This window comes from Salmo salar, chromosome ssa16 (assembly GCF_905237065.1).
Source record: "Salmo salar chromosome ssa16, Ssal_v3.1, whole genome shotgun sequence".
NCBI classification, from domain to species: domain Eukaryota; kingdom Metazoa; phylum Chordata; class Actinopteri; order Salmoniformes; family Salmonidae; genus Salmo; species Salmo salar.
Window position 1 is genome coordinate 13116365 of NC_059457.1, and position 20951 is coordinate 13137315.

At 54.0% G+C, this 20951-nt stretch overlaps 1 protein-coding gene across 1 annotated transcript in view; it reads left to right on the forward strand.

Moving 5' to 3' along the window:
- LOC106573210 (matrix metalloproteinase-15) overlaps window positions 1-20951 on the forward strand; it is a 40712-nt gene that overhangs the window by 4015 nt on the left and 15746 nt on the right. The window contains exons 2-7 of the mRNA XM_014148038.2: window positions 3013-3161; window positions 3438-3560; window positions 4867-5174; window positions 5371-5532; window positions 6226-6617; window positions 6753-6891. Of these exons, the coding sequence (XP_014003513.1) occupies window positions 3013-3161; window positions 3438-3560; window positions 4867-5174; window positions 5371-5532; window positions 6226-6617; window positions 6753-6891 (1273 nt within the window). The remainder of the gene's footprint in view (window positions 1-3012; window positions 3162-3437; window positions 3561-4866; window positions 5175-5370; window positions 5533-6225; window positions 6618-6752; window positions 6892-20951) is intronic.

The window sequence follows — 20951 nt, forward strand, 5'->3', positions numbered from 1 at the left end:
TAGACCATTTCAACTGGGGGGGCCAAGCTGGGGCCAGTTGTACTGTTAGAGGGGCCAGTTACATTAGACGTTATTGTTGTCATATAGTTTTCTTCACTGCATTGCAGGCATTAGCAGGCAAAAGACCATGTTCATAATCATCATTGTTGCCACTGTCTAATAACGGATGTAAAAAAAGAACGATAGCAAAAATGATTTTCTACGTTGTAGAATAATAGTGAAGACATCAAAACTATGAAGTAACACACATGGAATCATGTATTAACCAAAAAAAGTTAAACAAATCAAAATATATTTTATATTTGCACACGCTTTGCATTCTCTCAACCAGCTTTGGGAGGTAGTCACCTGGAATGCATTTCAATTAACAGGTGTGCCTTGTTAAAAATTAATTTGTGGAATTTCTTTCCTTCTTAATGTGTTTGAGCCAATCAGTTGTGCTGTAGGGGTGGTATCCAGAAGATTGCCCTATATGGTAAAAGACCAAGTCCATATTATGGCAAGAACAGCTCAAATAGGCAAAGAGAAACAACAGTCCATCATTACTTTATTAAGACATGAAGGTCAGTCAATCCGGAAAATTTCAAGAACTTGAATTTCTTCAAGTTCAGTCACAAAAACCATCAAGCGCTATGATGAAACTGGCTCTCATAAGGACCGCCACAGGAAAGGAAGACCCAGAGTTACCTCTGCTGCAAGAGGATAAGTTCATTAGAGTTACCAGCCTCAGAAATCTGCAATTAACTGCACCTCAGATTGTAGGCCAAATAAATGCTTCACAGAGTTCAAGTAACAGACAACATCTCAACATCAACTGTTCAGAGGAGACTGTGTGAATCAGGCCTTCATGGTCGAATTGCTTCAAAGAAACCATTACCTAAGGACACCAATAAGAAGAAGATACTTGATTGGGCCAAGAAACACGAGCGATGGACATTAGACCAGTGGAAATCTGTCCTTTGGTCTGATGAGTCCTAATTTGAGATTTTTGGTTCCAACCACCGTGTCTTTGTGAGATGGAGAGTAGGTGAACGGATGATCTCCGCATGTGTGGTTCCCACCGTGAAGCACGGAGGAGGATGTGTGATGGTGTGGGGGTGCTTTGCTGGTGACACTGTCTGTGATTTATTTAGAATTCAAGGCACACTTAACCAACATGGCTACCACAGCATTCTGCAGTGATACGCCAACCTGTCTGGTTTGCGCTTAGTGGGAATATAATTTGTTTTTCAATAAGACAATGACCCAAAACACACCTCCAGACTGTGTAAAGGCTACATTGACATTGACCCTGTATATAGCCTCGTTATTTTATTGTGTTCCTTTTTATTATTTTTTACTTTAGTTTATTTGGTAAATATTTTCTTAACTCTTTCTTGAACTGCAATATTGGTTAAGGGCTTGTAAGTAAGCATTTCACAGTAAGGTTGTATTCTGACACCTCCCGGGTGGCGCACTGGTCTAAGGCACTGCATCGCAGTGCTAGCTGTGCCACCAGAGATTCAAACTCAGGCTCTGGGTTCGAACCCAGGCTCTGGCGCAGCCGGCCGCGACCGGGAGGTCCATGGGGCGATGCACAATTGGCCCATCGTCGTCCGGGTTAGGGAGGGTTTGGCCGGCAGGGATATCCTTGTCTCATCGTGCACTAGTGACTCATATGGCGGGCCGGGCGCAGTGCACGCTGACCAGGTCGCCAGGTGTACGGTGTTTCCTCCGACACATTGGTGCGGCTGGCTTCCTGGTTGGATGTGGATTGTGTCAAGAAGCAGTGCGGCTTTGTCGGGTTGTGTTTCGGGGGACACATGGCTCTCGACCTTCGCCTCTCCCGAGTCTGTACGGGAGTTGCAGCGATGAGACCAGACTGTAACTACTACCAATTGAATACCACGAAATTGGGGAGAAAAAAGTGGTAAAAAAAAATATAGACAGTTTAATCTTGTTTTTTTTAACATTTCCTGTATATACTGTAAGTTCGCCCACACGACGCCAGGACAGCGGAGTCAATCACCACCTTCCGTAGACACCTGAAACCCCACCTCTTTAAGGAATACCTGGGATAGGATATAGTAATCCCCCCCCCCAAAAAAAAAGATATAGATGTACTATTGTAAAGTGGTTGTTCCACTGGATATCTTAAGGTGAATGCACCAATTTGTAAGTCGCTCTGGATAAGAGCGTCTGCTAAATGACGTAAATGTAAATGTAAAAATTTGTTTTGTGTTGAAGAGAGACTTCAGCCAAATTACAAAATGACACATTGGTTTCCTTACCCTGTAAACAGTCTGTGGACAAGGTTTGACAGCGATCCATGGTTTGGTTTCTCTGGAACTGTTTCCACATTTGTGGCACAGCTCCCATTCAAGTCATGGGACCGATATTATAATTTTTCGCGCATCATGTCCAAATCATCCGAAAGTATCTAAAATGGATTGTAACTTCAACAAAGTCACATAGATGTTTTGAACATGATGCGCGAACAATGCTAATATCGGTCCCAATACTAAAACATTAGCATGTGGAAACAGTGCCAGGGAAAGTAAATCAAGGCATGGATTTCTACCATACCTTGTCCATAGACTTCTTACAGGGTAAGGAAACCAATGTGTCTTTTTGTAATTTGGGTGAACTGTCCCTTTAACGGCTTACATTCCAAAGCTTTTACTGTTAGACCCCATGACTTCTGCTCTGTCGGTCCTATTAACCACAGGATCGGATCAGTAGATATCTAAGCTGCCAATAAGGACTCGAAGGAGGAATGCCATACAAACCATCTGTTTCTCTGTCCTCTCGGTCTCTATTCTTCTCTTTTTTTAACCCCCCCTCTCTCTCCATTTGTTGTTTCTCTCTCATTGTCTTTTTCACTTTCTCTATCTCTGTCTGGCTCTTTCTCTGTCACTCACACACACTCACTCACTCACTCACTCACTCACTCACTCACGCACTCACTCACTCACTCACTCGCTCAATCTATCTCCATCTGTCCATCTCTCTATCCCTGTTGTGTAATTATAGTCGTGGTTGCGGAGTTTTGGCTACCTGTCCCAGGCCAGCAGACAGATGTCCACCATGCAGTCCTCTCAGATCCTGTCAAATGCTGTCAGCGACATGCAGCGCTTCTATGGCCTGGAGGTCACTGGAGAGATGGACGATGCCACACTGAAGTATGGATGGCACTGACAGCCGAAATTATACTTTTCTCCTAGTGTCTGAAGCCCTCCAGGTTGACTGTACAGCCTGATAGACTAAATTGATAATGATGCCAAGATAATGTAGAGTCATGATTACATTTCTAGAGCATTTCTGAGCCAGATAAAAGTTGCACCTCCTGGTCTAGGAGTATGGAACCACTCTCTAGCCTTCAATTAACATCAATGTATCTAATCCTATCTGTGGTCATCAGGGCTCTTTTCAATTTAGTTTTTCTCTCTTCCCTTTAGGGCCATGAGAAGGCCTCGCTGTGGAGTCCCAGACAAATCTTTTGGGCAGACTGAGAACGGTATGAGGCGGAAACGCTACACTCTCACTGACCAGAAGTGGGACAAGAACCATCTGACCTACAGGTGTGTGGTAGGTCTATGTATGCCGGGGGATTCTAAGAAATCCATTTTGGGAATCTCACAGATTTCCCCATGCCTGAACTGACGGCCGTGCAAAGCGTCAGTATTAGCAATATGTCAAAGACACCTGCATTCCCATATGTGTATAAACCATATATACACTCAACAAAAATATAAACGCAACATGCAACAATTTCATAGATTTGACTGAGTTACAGTTCATATAAGGAAATCAGTGAATTGAAACATATTCATTAGGCCCTAATATATGGATTTCACATGACTGGGAATACAGATATCTATCTGTTGGTCACAGATACTTAATATAAGGTAGGGGAGTGGATTAGACAACTAGTCAGTATCTGGTGTGACCACCATTTGCCTCATACAGCGCGACATCTCCTTCGCATAGAGTTGATCAGGCCGTTGATTGTGGAATGTTGTCCCACTCCTCTGTGCGAAGTTGCTGGATATTGGCGGGAACTGGAACGTGCTGTCGTACACATCAATCTAGAGCATCCCAAACACGCTCAATGGGTGACATGTCTGGTGAGTATGTAGGCCATGGAATAACTGGGACATTTTCAGCCTCCAGGAATTGTGTACAGATCCTTGCGACATGGGGCCGTGCATTATCATGCTGAAATATGAGGTGATGGTGGTGTATGAATTTGCACGACAATGGGCCTCAGGATCTCGTCACGGTGTCTCTGTGCATTCAAATTGCCATCGATAAACTGCAATTGTGTTCGTTGTCCGTAGCTTATGCCTGACCAACCATAACCCCACTGCCACCATGGGGCGCTCTGTTCACAACGTTGACATCAGCAAACCGCTTACCTACACGACACCATACACGTGGTCTGCGGTTGTGAGGCCAGTTGAACGTACCGCCAAATTATCTAAAACTATGTTGGAGGAAGCATATCTTAGAGAAATGAACATTCCTTTCTCTGGCATCAGCTCTGGTGGATATTCCTGCAGTCAGCATGCCAATTGCACGCTCTCTCAACTTGTGACATCTGTGGCATTGTGTTGTGTGACAAAATTGCACATTTGAATCAGTTTCTTGATATGCCACACCTGTCAGGTGGATGGATTATCTTGGCAAAGGAGAAATGCTCACTAACAGGGACGTAATCGAGAGAGAAATAAGCTTCTTGTGCGTATGGAAAATGTCTGGGACCTTTTTTATTTCATCTCATGAAACATGGGACCAACATTTTACATGTTGCATTTATATATTTCTTCAGTGTTGTATGTGTAAGTACTAAGAATATCTTGTCCTTTCCTCAACCCCCTCTCCCAGCATTATGAATACTACCCCGAAGGTCGGTGAGGAGCGGACACAAGAAGCCATCCGCAAGGCCTTTTTGGTGTGGGAGCATGTGACACCACTGACCTTCGAAGAAATCGCCTTCCAAGACATCACCAACAGCAGCCAGGACGCGCTAGATATCATGCTGTTGTTTGCCTCCGGTTTCCATGGAGACATGTCTCTGTTTGACGGCGAAGGGGGGTCCCTGGCTCATGCCTACTACCCAGGGCCCGGGATGGGCGGAGACACACACTTTGACGCAGACGAACCGTGGACACTTGACAACCATAATCCATCAGGTAAGATAGACACTTTGTCCCCTTTGCCCCCATTGTCTCCTCAGTCAGTCATTACATACAGACAAATGACCGTTACTATTTCCATGTCATTTGTTTCTAAATGAATTCCTTATTGATATCTTTTGATATACATTTTCTTTCTCCTCTTCCTATCATTGTCTCTCCCTCTCTCCATTCCTCCCTCCTCTCCTCCCAGGTATTGACCTATTCCTGGTTGCGGTGCATGAGCTGGGCCATGCTCTGGGCCTGGAGCACTCTGACAACACCAATGCCATCATGTCTCCCCTCTACCAGTACATGGACACAAAGACCTTCTCACTCCCAGAGGATGACAGGAGTGGAATACAGAAGATATATGGTGAGGAGCCCTTCCTCAGGCCCCCACAGTGCGCGCGCACACACACATACACAATAGACCCCCTTCAATTGAGATTCTCCCTCACAGCATGCCATACATGCTTTTACAATGATCCTACTCTGTCCATGACTGAATAGAAGTCATTGTCCCTTTGTGTGTCATAAAACTAGTGAATGTTTGTATGTGCACTGCAGACACACTGAAGATAGTATTTAGCGATCCTTATCGTAGTTCACACTCATAGTTCAACAGATTCTTCGGGATTTTGGCAATGAGGCCCTTTATCTTCTTCCTCAGAGTCAGATGAACTGTTGTTAGCAATTGCGCTAGTTAGCAACTTCCCTCAAACAGCATGCAGAGACACAAAAATGCTAACCCCGAGTTCATCTGACTCTAGGGAAGTAGATAAAATCCTGAAGTATCCCTTTAAAGGTTGTAAGTCTTGTGTAAGTACTGTATGTCTGTTTTTCCTCTCTCTGTCACTGTGCAACCAGAAGGGCTTCCTTCCAAAAAGCTTCATGGGCTTCCTGCCACAGCACGGAGTGGAAAATTAGACTCTCTCTCTCTCTGTCTGTGTGTGTGTGTGTGTGTGTGTGCGTGCGCGCCCAAACAAGCAACAGAGAGGGGAATATGTGTTAGATTAATTAATTCAAACTAGTGGAATTTATAACGTCATGATCTTGGATTGTGCAGGACCTCCAGACGATTCTCCCACTCAGGACCCACCCACCACCACCAGGGATGACACCGCCCCCCACCAAGACCCCACCACCACTGCTCCTCCAGATCTAAACCCCACCACCACCCCTTATCGTTCTCTCCAGACAGACCCCCCCAGCCCCACCTATGACCCTGACACCCCAGACCAACAAGAACCTGAACCAGATCCCACCGACGCACCTCACCTCCCTCCAATCCCTGACCCAGAACCCACCATCCCCTGGCCTGACCCTGTGCCGGTGACCCCCTACATCAGGAGAGATGAGCCTCGTCGCCCTGTGCAGCCTGACCACACCGCCCTGGACATCTGTGACGGGGACTTTGATACGGTCACCATGCTGCGAGGGGAGATGTTTGTCTTCAAGGTGAGAAGCAGAGCTATTCTAAGAATACAGCGTTTTTTTTTTGGTTTAGTTCTATTAATTCATACTTCATACTAATCTCCCAAAAGAGGATGAAGTTAGTAAATATGTTCGGACGGTGTGTTCTGTCCTTTCCAGGGTGGCTGGTTCTGGAGAGTTAGAAGGAACCGTGTCCTGGACAACTACCCAATGCCCATTTCTGTCTTCTGGGTTGGACTACCTGATGATATAGACTCTGGCTATGAACGGCACGATGGGAAATTTGTCTTTTTCAAAGGTCTGTATTTTCCTTGAATCTCATATGAAGTTTCTTTCTTGTAAAATTGTTGAAATCTACTTGGGTGCGTTCACTCTAGAAACACAGGGACCAAGATTTCGTCCTTCTCCACTGCATTCCTCATGTTTTAAACTACAGTCGGGAATAGGTTCATGGGGTGCAGCTAGCAGCAGTGGAAAGCAGCTGGCAGGCCTGGATGGATTGCATCAGTCGCTGCTCCAGATGCTGATTTCCTAGGTTTCAGTTTGCGTAGAGAATAAGACTTGGAGGGGATCGAGTAGAGCAGGGGTACGGGCTGCACCGTTTCTTTATGTGTTCGGACTCTTTTTTTTACTTTCTGTGTGTTCTCGCACAAAGGACAACCAATAGTTGCATCAGTAGTCTGTTTACAGCGGTTGAATGTTCTTTAGTGTTTTTAAGAGTGCTACATTTTTTTGGCTCTGTTATTTGTTGAATCTGAGATAGTAACAAATCACTGGCATCAAATGTTGCAAATGAAACCTGTGCCTAACTTCTCTTTCCTCTCTTCTCACATCTTCCTCTTCTTGATGGTCCTCTCCACCCTCTGTCCTCTACCCTCTCCTCTGTCCTCTCCTCTGTCCTCTACCCTCTCCTCTGTCCTCTCCTCTGTCCTCTACCCTCTCCTCTGTCCTCTCCTCTGTCCTCTACCCTCTCCTCTGTCCTCTACCCTCTCCTCTGTCCTCTACCTTCTCCTCTGTTCTCTACCCTCTCCTCTGTCCTCTACCCTCTCCTCTGTCCTCTACCCTCTCCTCTGTCCTCTACCCTCTCCTCTGTCCTCTACCCTCTCCTCTGTTCTCTACCCTCTCCTCTGTCCTCTACCCTCTCCTCTGTCCTCTACCCTCTCCTCTGTCCTCTACCCTCTCCTCTGTCCTCTACCCTCTCCTCTGTCCTCTCCTCTGTCCTCTACCCTCTCCTCTGTCCTCTACCCTCTCCTCTGTCCTCTCCTCTGTCCTCTACCCTCTCCTCTGTCCTCTCCTCTGTCCTCTACCCTCTCCTCTGTCCTCTACCCTCTCCTCTGTCCTCTACCCTCTCCTCTGTCCTCTACCCTCTCCTCTGTCCTCTCCTCTGTCCTCTACCCTCTCCTTTGTCCTCTACCCTCTCCTCTGTCCTCTACCCTCTCCTCTGTCCTCTCCTCTGTCCTCTACCCTCTCCTCTGTCCTCTACCCTCTCCTCTGTCCTCTACCTTCTCCTCTGTTCTCTGCCCTCTCCTCTGTCCTCTCCTCTGTCCTCTACCCTCTCCTCTACCCTCTCCTCTGTCCTCTACCCTCTCCTCTGTCCTCTACCCTCTCCTCTGTCCTCTACCCTCTCCTCTGTCCTCTACCCTTTCCTCTGTCCTCTACCCTTTCCTCTGTCCTCTACCCTCTCCCCTGTCCTCTGCCCTCTCCTCTGTCCTCTGCCCTCTCCTCTGTCCTCTACCCTCTCCTCTGTCCTCTACCCTCTCCTCTGTCCTCTAACCTCTCCTCTGTGCTCTACCCTCTCCTCTGTCCTCTACCCTCTCCTCTGTCCTCTACCCTCTCCTCTGCCCTCTCCTCTGTGCTCTGCCCTCCCCTCTGTCATCTACCCTCTCCTCTGCCCTCTCCTCTGTCCTCCGCCCTCTCCTCTGTCCTCTACCCTCTCCTCTGTTCTCTGTCCTCTCCTCTGTCCTCTACCCTTTCCTCTGTCCTCTACCCTCTCCTCGTTCCTCTGTCCTCTACCCTCTCCTCTACCCTCTCCTCTGTCCTCTACCCTCTCCTCTGTCCTCTGCCCTCTCCTCTGTCCTCTGTCCTCTACCCTCTCCTCTGTCCTCTACCCTCTCCTCTGTCCTCTGCCCTCTCCTCTGTCCTCTCCTCTGTCCTCTACCCTCTCCTCTACTCTGTCCTCTACCCTCTCCTCTGTCCTCTACCCTCTCCTCTGTCCTCTACCCTCTCCTCTGTCCTCTACCCTCTCCTCTGTCCTCTACCCTCTCCTCTACCCTTTCCTCTGTCCTCTACCCTTTCCTCTGTCCTCTACCCTTTCCTCTGTCCTCTGCCCTCTCCTCTGTCCTCTACCCTCTCCTCTGTCCTCTACCCTCTCCTCTGTCCCCTACCCTTTCCTCTGTCCTCTACCCTTTCCTCTGTCCTCTGCCCTCTCCTCTGTCCTCTACCCTCTCCTCTGTCCTCTACCCTCTCCTCTGTCCTCTACCCTCTCCTCTGTCCTCTACCCTCTACTCTGTCCTATACCCTCTCCTCTGTCCTCTACCCTCTCCTCTGTCCTCTACCCTCTCCTCTGTCCCCTACCCTCTCCTCTGTCCTCTACCCTCTCCTCTACTCTGTCCTCTACCCTCTCCTCTGTCCTCTACCCTCTCCTCTGTCCTCTACCCTCTCCTCTGTCCTCTACCCTCTCCTCTGTCCTCTACCCTCTCCTCTGTCCCCTACCCTCTCCTCTACCCTCTCCTCTGTCCTCTACCCTCTCCTCTGTCCTCTCCTCTGTCCTCTACCCTTTCCTCTGTCCTCTACCCTTTCCTCTGTCCTCTACCCTCTCCCCTGTCATCTGCCCTCTCCTCTGTCATCTGCCCTCTCCTCTGTCCTCTACCCTCTCCTCTGTCCTCTACCCTCTCCTCTGTCCTCTACCCTCTCCTCTGTCCTCTGCCCTCTCCTCTGCCCTCTCCTCTGCCCTCTCCTCTGTGCTCTGCCCTCCCCTCTGTCCTCTACCCTCTCCTCTGCCCTCTACTCTGTCCTCTGCCCTCTCCTCTGTCCTCTGCCCTCTCCTCTGTCCTCTGCCCTCTCTTCTGTCCTCTACCCTCCTCTGTCCTCTGCCCTCTCTTCTGTCCTCTACCCTCCTCTGTCCTCCACCCTCTCCTCTGTCCTCTACCCTCTTCTCTGTCCTCTACCCTCTCCTCTGTCCTCTGCCCTCTACCCTCTGTTCTCTGCCCTCTCCTCTGTCCTCTACCCTCTCCTCTGTTCTCTGTCCTCTGTCCTCTCCTCTGCCCTCTCCTCTGTCCTCTACCCTCTCCTCTGTCCTCTACCCTCTCCTCTGTCCTCTACCCTCTCCTCTGTCCTCTACCCTCTCCTCTGTCCTCTACCCTCTCCTCTGTCCTCTATCCTTTCCTCTGTCCTCTACCCTCTCCTCTTTCCTCTGTCCTCTACCCTCTCCTCTGTCCTCTACCCTCTCCTCTGTCCTCTGCCCTCTCCTCTGTCCTCTACCATCTCCTCTGTCCTCTCCTCTGTCCTCTACCCTCTCCTCTGCCTCTCCTCTGTCCTCTGCCCTCTCCTCTGTCCTCTACCCTCTCCTCTACCCTCTCCTCTGTCCTCTACCCTCTCCTCTGTCCTCTACCCTCTCCTCTGTCCTCTACCCTCTCCTCTACCCTTTCCTCTGTCCTCTACCCTTTCCTCTGTCCTCTGCCCTCTCCTCTGTCCTCTACCCTCTCCTCTGTCCTCTACCCTCTCCTCTGTCCTCTACCCTTTCCTCTGTCCTCTACCCTCTCCCCTGTCCTCTGCCCTGTCCTCTGTCCTCTGCCCTCTCCTCTGTCCTCTACCCTCTCCTCTGTCCTCTACCCTCTCCTCTGTCCTCTACCCTCTCCTCTGTCCTCTACTCTCTCCTCTGTCCTCTACCCTCTCCTCTGTTCTCTGTCCTCTGTCCTCTCCTCTGTCCTCTCCTCTGCCCTCTCCTCTGTCCTCTACCCTCTCCTCTGTCCTCTGCCCTCTCCTCTGTCCTCTGCCCTCTCCTCTGTCCTCTCCTCTGTCCTCTACCCTCTCCTCTGTCCTCTACCCTCTCCTCTGTCCCCTACCCTCTCCTCTGTCCTCTGCCCTCTCCTCTGTCCTCTGCCCTCTCCTCTGTCCTCTGCCCTCTCCTCTGTCCTCTGCCCACTCCTCTGTCCTCTGCCCACTCCTCTGTCCTCTGCCCTCTCCTCTGTCCTCTACCCTCTCCTCTGTCCTCTACCCTCTCCTCTGTCCTCTGCCCTCTCCTCTGTCCTCTGCCCTCTCCTCTGTCCTCTGCCCTCTCCTCTGTCCTCTGCCCACTCCTCTGTCCTCTGCCCTCTCCTCTGTCCTCTGCCCTCTCCTCTGCCCTCTCCTCTGTCCTCTACCCTCTCCTCTGTCCTCTACCCTCTCCTCTGTCCTCTGCCCTCTACCCTCTGTTCTCTGCCCTCTCCTCTGTCGTCTACTCTCTCCTCTGTCGTCTACTCTCTCCTCTGTCCTCTACCCTCTCCTCTGTCCTCTCCTCTGTCCTCTACCCTCTCCTCTGTCCTCTACCCTCTCCTCTGTCCTCTACCCTCTCCTCTGTCCTCTGCCCTCTCCTCTGTCCTCTCCTCTGTCCTCTACCCTCTCCTCTGTCCTCTACCCTCTCCTCTGTCCTCTACCCTCTCCTCTGTCCTCTACCCTCTCCTCTGTCCCCTACCCTCTCCTCTGTCCTCTACCCTCTCCTCTGTCCTCTGCCCTCTCCTCTGTCCTCTGCCCTCTCCTCTGTCCTCTGCCCACTCCTCTGTCCTCTGCCCTCTCCTCTGTCCTCTGCCCTCTCCTCTGTCCTCTTCACTCTCCTCTGTCCTCTCCTCTGTCCTCTACCCTCTCCTCTGCCTGTCATCTGCCCTCTCCTCTGTCCTCTGCCCTCTCCTCTATCCTCTACCCTCTCCTCTGTCCTCTGCCCTCTCCTCTGTCCTCTCCTCTTTCCTCTACCCTCTCCTCTACCCTCTCCTCTGTCCTCTACCCTCTCCTCTGTCCTCTACCCTCTCCTCTGTCCTCTACCCTCTCCTCTACCCTTTCCTCTGTCCTCTACCCTTTCCTCTGTCCTCTACCCTCTCCTCTGTCCTCTGCCCTCTACCCTCTGTTCTCTGCCCTCTCCTCTGTCGTCTACTCTCTCCTCTGTCCTCTACCCTCTCCTCTGTCCTCTCCTCTGTCCTCTACCCTCTCCGCTGTCCTCTACCCTCTCCTCTGTCCTCTACCCTCTCCTCTGTCCTCTGCCCTCTCCTCTGTCCTCTCCTCTGTCCTCTACCCTCTCCTCTGTCCTCTACCCTCTCCTCTGTCCTCTACCCTCTCCTCTGTCCTCTACCCTCTCCTCTGTCCCCTACCCTCTCCTCTGTCCTCTACCCTCTCCTCTGTCCTCTGCCCTCTCCTCTGTCCTCTGCCCTCTCCTCTGTCCTCTGCCCACTCCTCTGTCCTCTGCCCTCTCCTCTGTCCTCTGCCCTCTCCTCTGTCCTCTATCCTCTCCTCTGTCCTCTACCGTCTCCTCTGCCCTCTCCTCTGTCCTCTACCCTCTCCTCTGTCCTCTACCCTCTCCTCTGTCCTCTGCCCTCTCCTCTGTCCTCTGCCCTCTACCCTCTGTTCTCTGCCCTCTCGTCTGTCGTCTACTCTCTCCTCTGTCCTCTACCCTCTCCTCTGTTCTCTGTCCTCTGTCCTCTCCTCTGCCCTCTCCTCTGTCCTCTACCCTCTCCTCTGTCCTCTACCCTCTCCTCTGTCCTCTACCCTTTCCTCTGTCCTCTACCCTCTCCTCTGTCCTCTACCCTCTCCTCTGTCCTCTGTCCTCTGCCCTCTCCTCTATCCTCTTCCCTCTCCTCTGTCCTCTCCTCTGTCCTCTACCCTCTCTCTGCCTGTCATCTGCCCTCTCCTCTGTCCTCTGCCCTCTCCTCTATCCTCTACCCTCTCCTCTGTCCTCTGCCCTCTCCTCTGTCCTCTCCTCTTTCCTCTACCCTCTCCTCTACCCTCTCCTCTGTCCTCTACCCTCTCCTCTGTCCTCTACCCTCTCCTCTGTCCTCTACCCTCTCCTCTACCCTTTCCTCTGTCCTCTACCCTTTCCTCTGTCCTCTACCCTTTCCTCTGTCCTCTACCCTCTCCTCTGTCCTCTGCCCTCTCCTCTGTCCTCTGCCCTCTCCTCTGTCCTCTACCCTGTCCTCTGTCCTCTACCCTCTCTTATGTCCTCTACCCTCTCCTATGTCCTCTGCCCTCTCCTATGTTCTCTACCCTCTCCTCTGTTCTCTGCCCTCTCCTCTGTTCTCTGCCCTCTCCTCTGTCCTCTGCCCTCTCCTCTGTCCTCTACCCCCTCCTCTGCCCTCTCCTCTGTCCTCTACCCTCTCCTCTGTCCACTGCCCTCTCCTCTGCCCTCTCCTCTGTCCTCTGCCCTTCTCCTCTGTCCTCTGCCCTCTCCTCTGTCCTCTACCCTCCTCTCTGTCCTCTACCCTCTCCTCTACCCTCTCCTCTGTACTCTACCCTCTCCTCTGCCTGTCCTCTGTCCTCTGCCCTCTCCTCTGTCCTCTCCTCTTTCTTCTACCCTCTCCTCTGCCTGTCCTCTGCCTTCTCCTCTGTCCTCTACCCTCTCCTCTGTCCTCTACCCTCTCCTCTGTCCTCTACCCTCTCCTCTGTCCTCCACCCTCTCCTCTGTCCTCTACCATGTCCTCTACCCTCTCCTCTGTCCTCTACCCTCTCCTCTGTCCTCTACCCTCTCCTCTGTCCTCTACCCTCTCCTCTGTCCTCTGCCCTCTCCTCTGTTTTCCTCTGTCCTCTACCCTCTCCTCTACCCTCTCCTCTACCCTCTACCCTCTCCTCTACCCTCTCCTCTCTCCTCTACCCTCTCCTCTACCCTTTCCTCTGTCCTCTGCCCTCTCCTCTGTCCTCTGCCCTCTCCTCTGTCCTCTGCCCTCTCCTCTGTCCTCTGCCCTCTCCTCTGTCCTCTGCCCTCTCCTCTGTCCTCTGCCCTCTCCTCTGTCCTCTACCCTCTCCTCTGTCCTCTACCCTCTCCTCTGCCCTCTCCTCTGTCCTCTACCCTCTTCTCTGTCCTCTGCCCTCTCCTCTGTCCTCTGCCCTCTCCTCTGCCCTCTCCTCTGTCCTCTGCCCTCTCCTCTGTCCTCTGCCCTCTCCTCTGTCCTCTGCCCTCTCCTCTGTCCTCTGCCCTCTCCTCTGTCCTCTGCCCTCTCCTCTGTTCTCTGCCCTCTCCTCTGTCCTCTACCCTCTCCTCTGTCCTCTGCCCTCTCCTCTGTCCTCTGCCCTCTACCCTCTCCTCTGTCCTCTACCCTCTCCTCTGTCCTCTGCCCTCTCCTCTGCCCTCTCCTCTGTCCTCTACTCTGTCCTCTACCCTATCCTCTACTCTGCCCTCCTCTCCCTCTCCTCTGTCCTCTACCCTCTCCTCTGTCCTCTACCCTCTCCTCTGTCCTCTCACCCTCTCCTCTGTCCTCTACCCTCTCCTCTACCCTATCCTCTGTCCTCTTACCCTTTCCTCTGTCCTCTACCCTTTCCTCTGTCCTCTGCCCTCTCCTCTGTCCTCTACCCTCTCCTCTGTCCTCTACCCTCTCCTCTGTCCTCTACCCTCTCCTCTGTCCCCTACCCTCTCCTCTGTCCTCTACCCTCTCTCCTCTGCCCTCTCCTCTGTCCTCTACCCTCTCCTCTGTCCTCTACCCTCTCCTCTGTCCTCTGCCCTCTCCTCTGTCCTCTACCTCCCTCTGTCCTCTACCCTCTCCTCTGCCCTCTCCTCTGTCCTCTACCCTCTCCTCTGCCTCTACCCTCTCCTCTGTCCTCTACCCTCTCCTCTGTCCTCTACCCTCTCCTCTGTCCTCTGCCCTCTCCTCTGTCCTCTCCTCTCTGCCTCCTGCCCTCTCCTCTGTCCTCTACCCTCTCCTCTGTCCTCTACCCTCTCCTCTGTCCTCTACCCTCTCCTCTGTCCTCTGCCCTCTCCTCTGTCCTCTACCCTCTCCTCTGTCCTCTACCCTGTCCTCTGTCCTCTACCCTCTCCTCTGTCCTCTACCCTCTCCTCTGTCCTCTGCCCTCTCCTCTGTCCTCTACCCTCTCCTCTGTCCTCTGCCCTCTCCTCTGTTCTCTACCCTCTCCTCTGTCCTCTGCCCTCTCCTCTGTCCTCTACCCTCTCCTCTGCCCTCTCCTCTGTCCTCTACCCTCTCCTCTGTCCACTGCCCTCTCCTCTGCCCTCTCCTCTGTCCTCTGCCCTTCTCCTCTGTCCTCTGCCCTCTCCTCTGTCCTCTACCCTCCTCTCTGTCCTCTACCCTCTCCTCTACCCTCTCCTCTGTCCTCTACCCTCTCCTCTGCCTGTCCTCTGTCCTCTGCCCTCTCCTCTGTCCCTCTCCTCTTTCTTCTACCCTCTCCTCTGCCTGTCCTCTGCCTTCTCCTCTGTCCTCTACCCTCTCCTCTGTCCTCTACCCTCTCCTCTGTCCTCTACCCTCTCCTCTGTCCTCTACCCTCTCCTCTGTCCTCTACCATGTCCTCTACCCTCTCCTCTGTCCTCTACCCTCTCCTCTGTCCTCTACCCTCTCCTCTGTCCTCTACCCTCTCCTCTGTCCTCTACCCTCTCCTCTGTCCTCTACCCTCTCCTCTGTCCTCTGCCCTCTCCTCTGTTTTCCTCTGTCCTCTACCCTCTCCTCTACCCTCTCCTCTACCCTCTACCCTCTCCTCTGTCCTCTACCCTCTCCTCTACCCTTTCCTCTCTCCTCTACCCTCTCCTCTACCCTCTTCCTCTGTCCTCTGCCCTCTCCTCTGTCCTCTGCCCTCTCCTCTGTCCTCTGCCCTCTCCTCTGTCCTCTGCCCTCTCCTCTGTCCTCTGCCCTCTCCTCTGTCCTCTGCCCTCTCCTCTGTCCTCTACCCTCTCCTCTGTCCTCTACCCTCTCCTCTGTCCTCTACCCTCTCCTCTGCCCTCTCCTCTGTCCTCTACCCTCTCCTCTGTCCTCTGCCCTCTCCTCTGTCCTCTGCCCTCTCCTCTGCCCTCTCCTCTGTCCTCTGCCCTCTCCTCTGTCCTCTGCCCTCTCCTCTGTCCTCTGCCCTCTCCTCTGTCCTCTGCCCTCTCCTCTGTCCTCTGCCCTCTCCTCTGTTCTCTGCCCTCTCCTCTGTCCTCTACCCTCTCCTCTGTCCTCTGCCCTCTCCTCTGTCCTCTTCCCTCTGCCCTCTCCTCTGTCCTCTACCCTCTCCTCTGTCCTCTGCCCTCTCCTCTGTCCTCTACTCTGTCCTCTACCCTATCCTCTACTCTGTCCTCTACCCTCTCCTCTGTCCTCTACCCTCTCCTCTGTCCTCTACCCTCTCCTCTGTCCTCTACCCTCTCCTCTGTCCTCTACCCTCTCCTCTACCCTATCCTCTGTCCTCTACCCTTTCCTCTGTCCTCTACCCTTTCCTCTGTCCTCTGCCCTCTCCTCTGTCCTCTACCCTCTCCTCTGTCCTCTACCCTCTCCTCTGTCCTCTACCCTCTCCTCTGTCCCCTACCCTCTCCTCTGTCCTCTACCCTCTCCTCTCCTCTGTCCCCTACCCTCTCCTCTGTCCTCTACCCTCTCCTCTACTCTGTCCTCTACCCTCTCCTCTGTCCTCTACCCTCTCCTCTGTCCTCTACCCTCTCCTCTGTCCCCTACCCTCTCCTCTGTCCTCTCCTCTGTCCTCTACCCTCTCCTCTGTCCTCGACCCTCTCCTCTGTCCTCTACCCTCTCCTCTGTACTCTGTCCTCTGCCCTCTCCTCTGTCCTCTGCCCACTCCTCTGTCCTCTGCCCTCTCCTCTGTCCTCTGCCCTCTCCTCTGTCCTCTACCCTCTCCTCTGTCCTCTGCCCTCTACCCTCTGTTCTCTGCCCTCTCCTCTGTTGTCTACTCTCTCCTCTGTCCTCTACCCTCTCCTCTGTCCTCTCCTCTGTCCTCTACCCTCTCCTTGTCCTCTACCTCTCTGTCCTCTCCTCTGCCTTCTCCTCTCTTCTCCTCTGCCCCTCCCTCTCCTCTGTCCTCTGCCCTCTCCTCTGTCCTCTGCCCTCTCCTCTGTCCTCTGCCCTCTCCTCTGTCCTCTGCCCTCTCCTCTGTCCTCTACCCTCTCCTCTGTCCTCTACCCTCTCCTCTGTCCTCTGCCCTCTCCTCTGTCCTCTGCCCTCTCCTCTGTCCTCTGCCCTCTCCTCTGTCCTCTGCCCACTCCTCTGTCCTCTGCCCTCTCCTCTGCCCTCTCCTCTGTCCTCTACCCTCTCCTCTGTCCTCTGCCCTCTACCCTCTGTTCTCTGCCCTCTCCTCTGTCGTCTACTCTCTCCTCTACCCTCTCCTCTGTCCTCTCCTCTGTCCTCTACCCTCTCCTCTGTCCTCTACCCTCTCCTCTGTCCTCTACCCTCTCCTCTGTCCTCTACCCTCTCCTCTGTCCTCTGTCCTCTACCCTCTCCTCTGTCCTCTACCCTCTCCTCTGTCCTCTACCCTCTCCTCTGTCCTCTACCCTCTCCTCTGTCCTCTGCCCTCTCCTCTGTCCTCTGCCCTCTCCTCTGTCCTCTGCCCACTCCTCTGTCCTCTGCCCTCTCCTCTGTCCTCTGCCCTCTCCTCTGTCCTCTACCGTCTCCTCTGCCCTCTCCTCTGTCCTCTACCCTCTCCTCTGTCCTCTACCCTCTCCTCTGTCCTCTGCCCTCTACCCTCTGTTCTCTGCCCTCTCCTCTGTCGTCTACTCTCTCCTCTGTCCTCTACCCTCTCCTCTGTTCTCTGTCCTCTGTCCTCTCCTCTGCCCTCTCCTCTGTCCTCTACCCTCTCCTCTGTCCTCTACCCTCTCCTCTGTCCTCTACCCTCTCCTCTGTCCTCTACCCTTTCCTCTGTCCTCTACCCTCTCCTCTGTCCTCTACCCTCTCCTCTGTCCTCTGTCGTCTACTCTCTCCTCTGTCCTCTACCCTCTCCTCTGTTCTCTGTCCTCTGCCCTCTCCTCTGCCCTCTCCTCTGTCCTCTACCCTCTCCTCTGTCCTCTACCCTCTCCTCTGTCCTCTACCCTCTCCTCTGTCCTCTACCCTCTCCTCTGTCCTCTACCCTTTCCTCTGTCCTCTACCCTCTCCTCTGTCCTCTACCCTCTCCTCTGTCCTCTGTCCTCTGCCCTCTCCTCTATCCTCTTCCCTCTCCTCTGTCCTCTCCTCTGTCCTCTACCCTCTCCTCTGCCTGTCATCTGCCCTCTCCTCTGTCCTCTGCCCTCTCCTCTATCCTCTACCCTCTCCTCTGTCCTCTGCCCTCTCCTCTGTCTTCTCCTCTGTCCTCTACCCTCTCCTCTGTCCTCTACCCTCTCCTCTGTCCTCTACCCTCTCCTCTGTCCTCTACCCTCTCCTCTACCCTTTCCTCTGTCCTCTACCGTTTCCTCTGTCCTCTACCCTTTCCTCTGTCCTCTACCCTCTCCTCTGTCCTCTCCTCTGTCCTCTACCCTCTCCTCTGTCCTCTACCCTCTCCTCTGTCCTCTACCCTCTCCTCTGTCTCCTACCCTCTCCTCTGTCCTCTCCTCTGTCCTCTACCCTCTCCTCTGTCCTCTACCCTCTCCTCTGTCCTCTACCCTCTCCTCTGTACTCTGTCCTCTGCCCTCTCCTCTGTCCTCTGCCCACTCATCTGTCCTCTGCCCTCTCCTCTGTCCTCTGCCCTCTCCTCTGCCCTCTCCTCTGTCCTCTACCCTCTCCTCTGTCCTCTACCCTCTCCTCTGTCCTCTGCCCTCTACCCTCTGTTCTCTGCCTTCTCCTCTGTTGTCTACTCTCTCCTCTGTCCTCTACCCTCTCCTCTGTCCTCTCCTCTGTCCTCTACCCACTCCTCTGTCCTCTACCCTCTCCTATGTCCTCTGCCCTCTCCTCTGTCCTCTCCTCTGTCCTCTACCTTCTCCTCTGTCCTCTACCCTCTCCTCTGTCCTCTACCCTCTCCTCTGTCCTCTACCCTCTCCTCTGTCCCCTACCCTCTCCTCTGTCCTCTGCCCTCTCCTCTGTCCTCTGCCCTCTCCTCTGTCCTCTGCCCTCTCCTCTGTCCTCTGCCCACTCCTCTGTCCTCTGCCCACTCCTCTGTCCTCTACCCTCTCCTCTGTCCTCTACCCTCTCCTCTGTCCTCTGCCCTCTCCTCTGTCCTCTGCCCTCTCCTCTGTCCTCTGCCCTCTCCTCTGCCCTCTCCTCTGTCCTCTACCCTCTCCTCTGTCCTCTGCCCTCTACCCTCTGTTCTCTGCCCTCTCCTCTGTCGTCTACTCTCTCCTCTGTCCTCTACCCTCTCCTCTGTCCTCTCCTCTGTCCTCTACCCTCTCCTCTGTCCTCTACCCTCTCCTCTGTCCTCTACCCTCTCCTCTGTCCTCTACCCTCTCCCTCTGTCCTCTGTCCCTACCCTCTCCTCTGTCCTCTACCCTCTCCTCTGTCCCCCTACCCTCTCCTCTGTCCTCTGCCCTCTCCTCTGTCCTCTGCCCTCTCCTCTGTCCTCTGCCCTCTCCTCTGTCCTCTGCCCTCTCCTCTGTCCTCTGCCCACTCCTCTGTCCTCTGCCCTCTCCTCTGTCCTCTACCGTCTCCTCTGCCCTCTCCTCTGTCCTCTACCCTCTCCTCTGTCCTCTACCCTCTCCTCTGTCCTCTGCCCTCTACCCTCTGTTCTCTGCCCTCTCCTCTGTCGTCTACTCTCTCCTCTGTCCTCTACCCTCTCCTCTGTCCTCTACCCTCTCCTCTGTCCTCTACCCTCTCCTCTGTCCTCTGTCCTCTACCCTCTCCTCTGTCCTCAACCCTCTCCTCTGTCCCCTACCCTCTCCTCTGTCCTCTACCCTCTCCTCTGTCCTCTGCCCTCTCCTCTGTCCTCTGCCCTCTCCTCTGTCCTCTGCCCTCTCCTCTGTCCTCTGCCCTCTCCTCTGTCCTCTGCCCACTCCTCTGTCCTCTGCCCTCTCCTCTGTCCTCTACCGTCTCCTCTGCCCTCTCCTCTGTCCTCTACCCTCTCCTCTGTCCTCTACCCTCTCCTCTGTCCTCTGCCCTCTACCCTCTGTTCTCTACCCTCTCCTCTGTTCTCTGTCCTCTGTCCTCTCCTCTGCCCTCTACCCTCTCCTCTGTCCTCTACCCTCTCCTCTGTCCTCTACCCTTTCCTCTGTCCTTTACCCTCTCCTCTGTCCTCTACCCTCTCCTCTGTCCTCTGTCGTCTACTCTCTCCTCTGTCCTCTACCCTCTCCTCTGTTCTCTGTCCTCTGTCCTCTCCTCTGCCCTCTCCTCTGTCCTCTACCCTCTCCTCTGTCCTCTACCCTCTCCTCTGTCCTCTACCCTCTCCTCTGTCCTCTGCCCTCTCCTCTGTCCTCTGCCCTCTCCTCTGTCCTCTGCCCTCTCCTCTGTCCTCTACCCTCTCCTCTGCCTCTCCTCTGTCCTCTGCCCTCTCCTCTGTCCTCTCCTCTGTCCTCTACCCTCTCCTCTACCCTCTCCTCTGTCCTCTACCCTCTCCTCTGTCCTCTACCCTCTCCTCTGTCCTCTGCCCTCTCCTCTATCCTCTACCCTCTCCTCTGTCCTCTGCCCTCTCCTCTGTCCTCTCCTCTGTCCTCTACCCTCTCCTCTACCCTCTCCTCTGTCCTCTACCCTCTCCTCTGTCCTCTACCCTCTCCTCTGTCCTCTACCCTCTCCTCTGTCCTCTACCCTTTCCTCTGTCCTCTACCCTTTCCTCTGTCCTCTACCCTCTCCTCTGTCCTCTACCCTCTCCTCTGTCCTCTACCCTCTCCTCTGTCCTCTGCCCTCTCCTCTGCCCTCTCCTTTCCTCTCCTCTCTCTGTCCTACCCTCTCCTCTGTCTCTCCTCTGCCCTCTCTCTCCTCTGCCCTCTCCTCTGTCCTCTACCCTCTCCTCTGTCCTCTGCCCTCTTCTCTGTCCTCTGCCCTCTCCTCTGTCCTCTGCCCTCTCCTCTGCCCTCTCCTCTGTTCTCTGCCCTCTCCTCTGTCCTCTGCCCTCTCCTCTGTCCTCTGCCCTCTCCTCTGTCCTCTGCCCTCTCCTCTGTCCTCTGCCCTCTCCTCTGTCCTCTGCCCTCTCCTCTGTCCTCTGCCCTCTCCTCTGTCCTCTGCCCTCTCCTCTGTCCTCTACCTCTCTGTCCTCTACCCTCTCCTCTGTCCTTTACCCTCTCCTCTGTCCTCTACCCTCTCCTCTGTCCTCTCCCTCTCCTCTGTCCTCTGCCTCTCTCCTCTGTCCTCTACCCTCTCCTCTGTTCTCTGTCCTCTGTCCTCTCCTCTGTCCTCTACCCTCTCCTCTGTCCTCTACCCTCTCCTCTGTCCTCTACCCTCTCCTCTGTCCTCTACCCTCCCTCTGTCCTCTGCCCTCTCCTCTGTCCTCTGCCCTCTCCTCTGTCCTCTGCCCTCCTTTCCTCTGTCTCTCCTCTCCTCTACCCTTCCTCTGTCCTCTGCCCTCTCCTCTGTCCCTCTCCTCTTCCTC